Raw genomic sequence first — 3,379 nt, forward strand, 5'->3', positions numbered from 1 at the left:
AAAATCTCTGGACTGCCACCTACAGATATTTTGCACGTCCTAGGCAGCACAAAGCTTCTCGAATCCCGTGGTCGAACACTTCCCTGTAATGAGCTTTCCATGCCATATCATGTGTTGCATAAATGATCGCCACCTCAATATGTCACAACCCGTGAAGCATTGAACAATGACCACAACCCAGGAAAGGATAAGAAATAAAGCAATAAGTGCTCGTCCTGAGACCTGATCAGCTTCATCCTGTCCTAGATTATAAACCATGCAAACCAATTATTCAAGCCCAAGTAGAAGAGTGGATTAGTACAGCAGAAAATAAAAACCTTAGGATAGTATAATGAAATCCGCATACTCTTAAGAGTTGCTCCTAGATTCTATTGATTAACTATTTTTCAGTACATTTATTGGAAGCAAAAAGCTGCTCAAAGCAAGAGTAGTTATCATGTTTGTGGTACCATTCACTCAAAAAATCCATATGGAACCTCAAGATAAATGTGCTCACAAGTTATTCCCCCTTTATTTGCGTAGTTGTGTATGTATGAAGCTCATGTGACTGTAAACTACCAGCAAACAAAAACTTCCTGTAAAAGATTATGTCCAAAGTTAAGAAATAAATGGCTCATAATGGCAACCAACATACCAAACAAGCAGATGCATCAAATTGAGGTGCTTTAAGGAATAAGCAGTATAGGCAGCAAACAGCAAGGGTATGGGTTTCACATGACAAGGAAAGCAAATGTGCTAAACAATGTAGTGTTTACACAAGACTAGGCCATTTTAGTTACCTTTGGCAAATCATATATCCGGCACATCCTCAGGGAGCATTGTTTCCTACAAATGAAGAGGAACATTACCGATAAGTACACATGCCTCACAGACAGCCAGTTTTCAGCTTTGATGAACATTACACTTAGCTTACCTCTTCTCTCTTGGAGCATGTTCGCCGATTGTGACCCTCACCCTTACACAGGGTACATTTCTTCTTAGATTTATCTGAAACTGACTTCAACTTTTTCTTCGGGGGCCCCTCTGCCAGGCACATGTATGGGATCAAAGACATCTGCAGAATCAACATCCAGGGCTTGCGGCAGCACAGGACCAAACCTCTTGCCTCCATTCTCTCCTCCATTTGGAGGGATCATAGCAGCTTCCTCATGAAGAACGCGTTTGAGCCGCCCATATGCTTCAAGTGATTGAGATGCTACGAAGGATGCCGTTTGACTGATATTGTGTAGCTCATGGTACCTCTGTAGGCTATCGGAATAGTCATACATGGCGCTCTTCCTTATAGGAGGAAATCCACGCTTGGCCCCCCTCGTCCACCTTTCCAAAACACAGCAGTCTGGAAGCTTGTGTTCTCCTCGACGACCCAATACAAAGAAGATGTGTGAGCATGGGGTTCCAAGGGATTGTAACTTTAGACAAGAACAAGAAATTTCCTTCAGCTTGCGTTCAACAACGCATATCTCACATTTCACATAGTATTGTTTGTCTCCTTTATCAACCTTTCCAACAATATACTCAACAATATCATAGCCATCTACAGTCTCAATCCAATAACACTTGTCGGCTGCTTTTACGCTGTACTGCACATCGGCAAAATAAACACTTGGTGTGAACAAATTCGCAGCCTCTTTCTCAATAGTTGAAGCATCTGGTTGTAAGCATGGCTTAGAACTTGCTTGAAAGTCCAGATACGCTTCATTACTGCGCAACTTTGAAAGACAGTGGTCAACGTGCTGTATCAACTCTAACAGTGTCATTTTCCGATCTAGATTAAACTGAATCCTAGAGTGTAGGCTCTCACTACGCTGGTTGCTCCTCAGTCCTAAGTAGCACTTACCAGCATGATATGCCGCACACCAGATTTCCCTCATCTCATACATCTGGTACAACCACGAGTCCTTATCTGTAACTTTCTCCTTTGCCAAGAATGCTATCCATTTCCTCTCAATCTTTTCTATGGAGCAACGATCATACAGAAAACCCCTAACCTTATCCTTCAGATCCTGGGTGTGAAGATTACGCGCAATGCACACCTCAATATGCCATACGCATAGCCTATGCGATGAATTCGACCACACAATACTGATTGCTTTCTGCATAGCACGGTCTCCATCGGTGATCACAGAAACCGGATGCTTCTGAATCATGGCATCACAGAATGACCTAAGCAGCCACACATATGACTCAGTATCCTCGTGAGAAAGAATTCCACAGGCAAAAAGAACCGTGCTTTTATGGTGATTCACCCCAACAAAAGGAACAAGGGTCAGGTTGTATCGATTCGTTTTGTACGTGCCATCAAACACGATGACATCACCAAACGCTCTATAATCCATCTGACATTGAAAGTCACACCAGAGCAGTCCCGTCAGGTGCCCTCTCCCATCAGTCTTGTACTGGAAAAAGAAATCAGGATCTCTACGTTTTGATTCTGTCATGTAACTGATGATTGTTCGAGCATCACCACCAGAAAGTGTCTCCGCCTTGTTGCGATGGCAGAAATTGTAAAGGTCCCTTGATGTAAATCCAACCTTATCATACCCATTGTACCGCCTAACCATAATATCCATTATCTGGTGTTTGCGGATCCCAGAAATTTGCAGCTGCACAATCTCTGCTTTCTGATCATCGCTGATTCTTCTATGTGAACGCAGAAAGCAAGCAAGGTCTGGTTCCATCATCGGATGGTTGTGCTCGTCGATGAAATCCTTCACACACCACTGCTCTGTGTTCGGATCCTGTGCAATCACAAGTTGAGCACGGCATCCACAACGAGTGATATTCCGCGGCCTCCGCTTCTTGATCTCCCTCCTCACCTCCTTCTCTGCGCGGAAACCTTCACAGCTGCAAACAAACTTCCGAAGGGTCCTCTCATTATGGCCGTTGTCCCACTCGCAGTATTCCTTTCTCACACTAAATCCTTTCTCATAAGCGTAGTTGTTATAAAACTCAAATCCGTCGTCCTCACTGCCAAACATCTTCATAACAATTTCACTGTACTCCAGCAAAGAATCATCATCCGACATTTCCTCCTGAAAAATGAAGCTTTCATTAGGATGCACAGGTTTTCATTATTGAAATTCACTTTGCACTTGAAGTTTCAAATTCTCATTGTCTCTTGAATATTCAATCCACACGATCTACTGCCACTAGTAATATAATCCTAGATCATTAGGTGCTGCCTGTTTAGAAAATTGACACATTGACCCTAAACCCTAGACTCAATAGCATACCATAGCTATGTAATGAACTTAATTACAATCAAAAGACCTGCATATAGTACCAATTGCAGGGTAAAGATACTATGGAAGGGACCATGTAGCTCTTAAGTATGATATTAATTCATATAATATGCCAACTCGCCAATCAAAACCAGCTA

The 3,379-nt window shown here is 42.6% G+C and overlaps 1 protein-coding gene across 1 annotated transcript; it reads right to left on the reverse strand.

Annotated features, from left to right (window-relative positions):
• Positions 1-983: 983 nt before the first annotated feature.
• On the reverse strand, positions 984-3,026 carry LOC136454713 (protein FAR1-RELATED SEQUENCE 5-like). Its single transcript, XM_066455037.1, has one exon. The coding sequence runs from the start codon at positions 3,024-3,026 to the stop codon at positions 984-986; it is 2,043 nt and encodes a 680-aa protein (XP_066311134.1).
• Between the last annotated feature and the right edge of the window lie 353 nt (positions 3,027-3,379).

Source organism: Miscanthus floridulus, chromosome 1, assembly GCF_019320115.1.
Source record: "Miscanthus floridulus cultivar M001 chromosome 1, ASM1932011v1, whole genome shotgun sequence".
Classification (NCBI taxonomy): Eukaryota; Viridiplantae; Streptophyta; class Magnoliopsida; order Poales; family Poaceae; genus Miscanthus; species Miscanthus floridulus.

Coding starts and splice junctions, on each gene's coding strand:
- LOC136454713 (XM_066455037.1), bottom strand. CDS start 3,026: ATGTCGGATGATGATTCTTTGCTGGAGTACAGTGAAATTGTTATGAAG.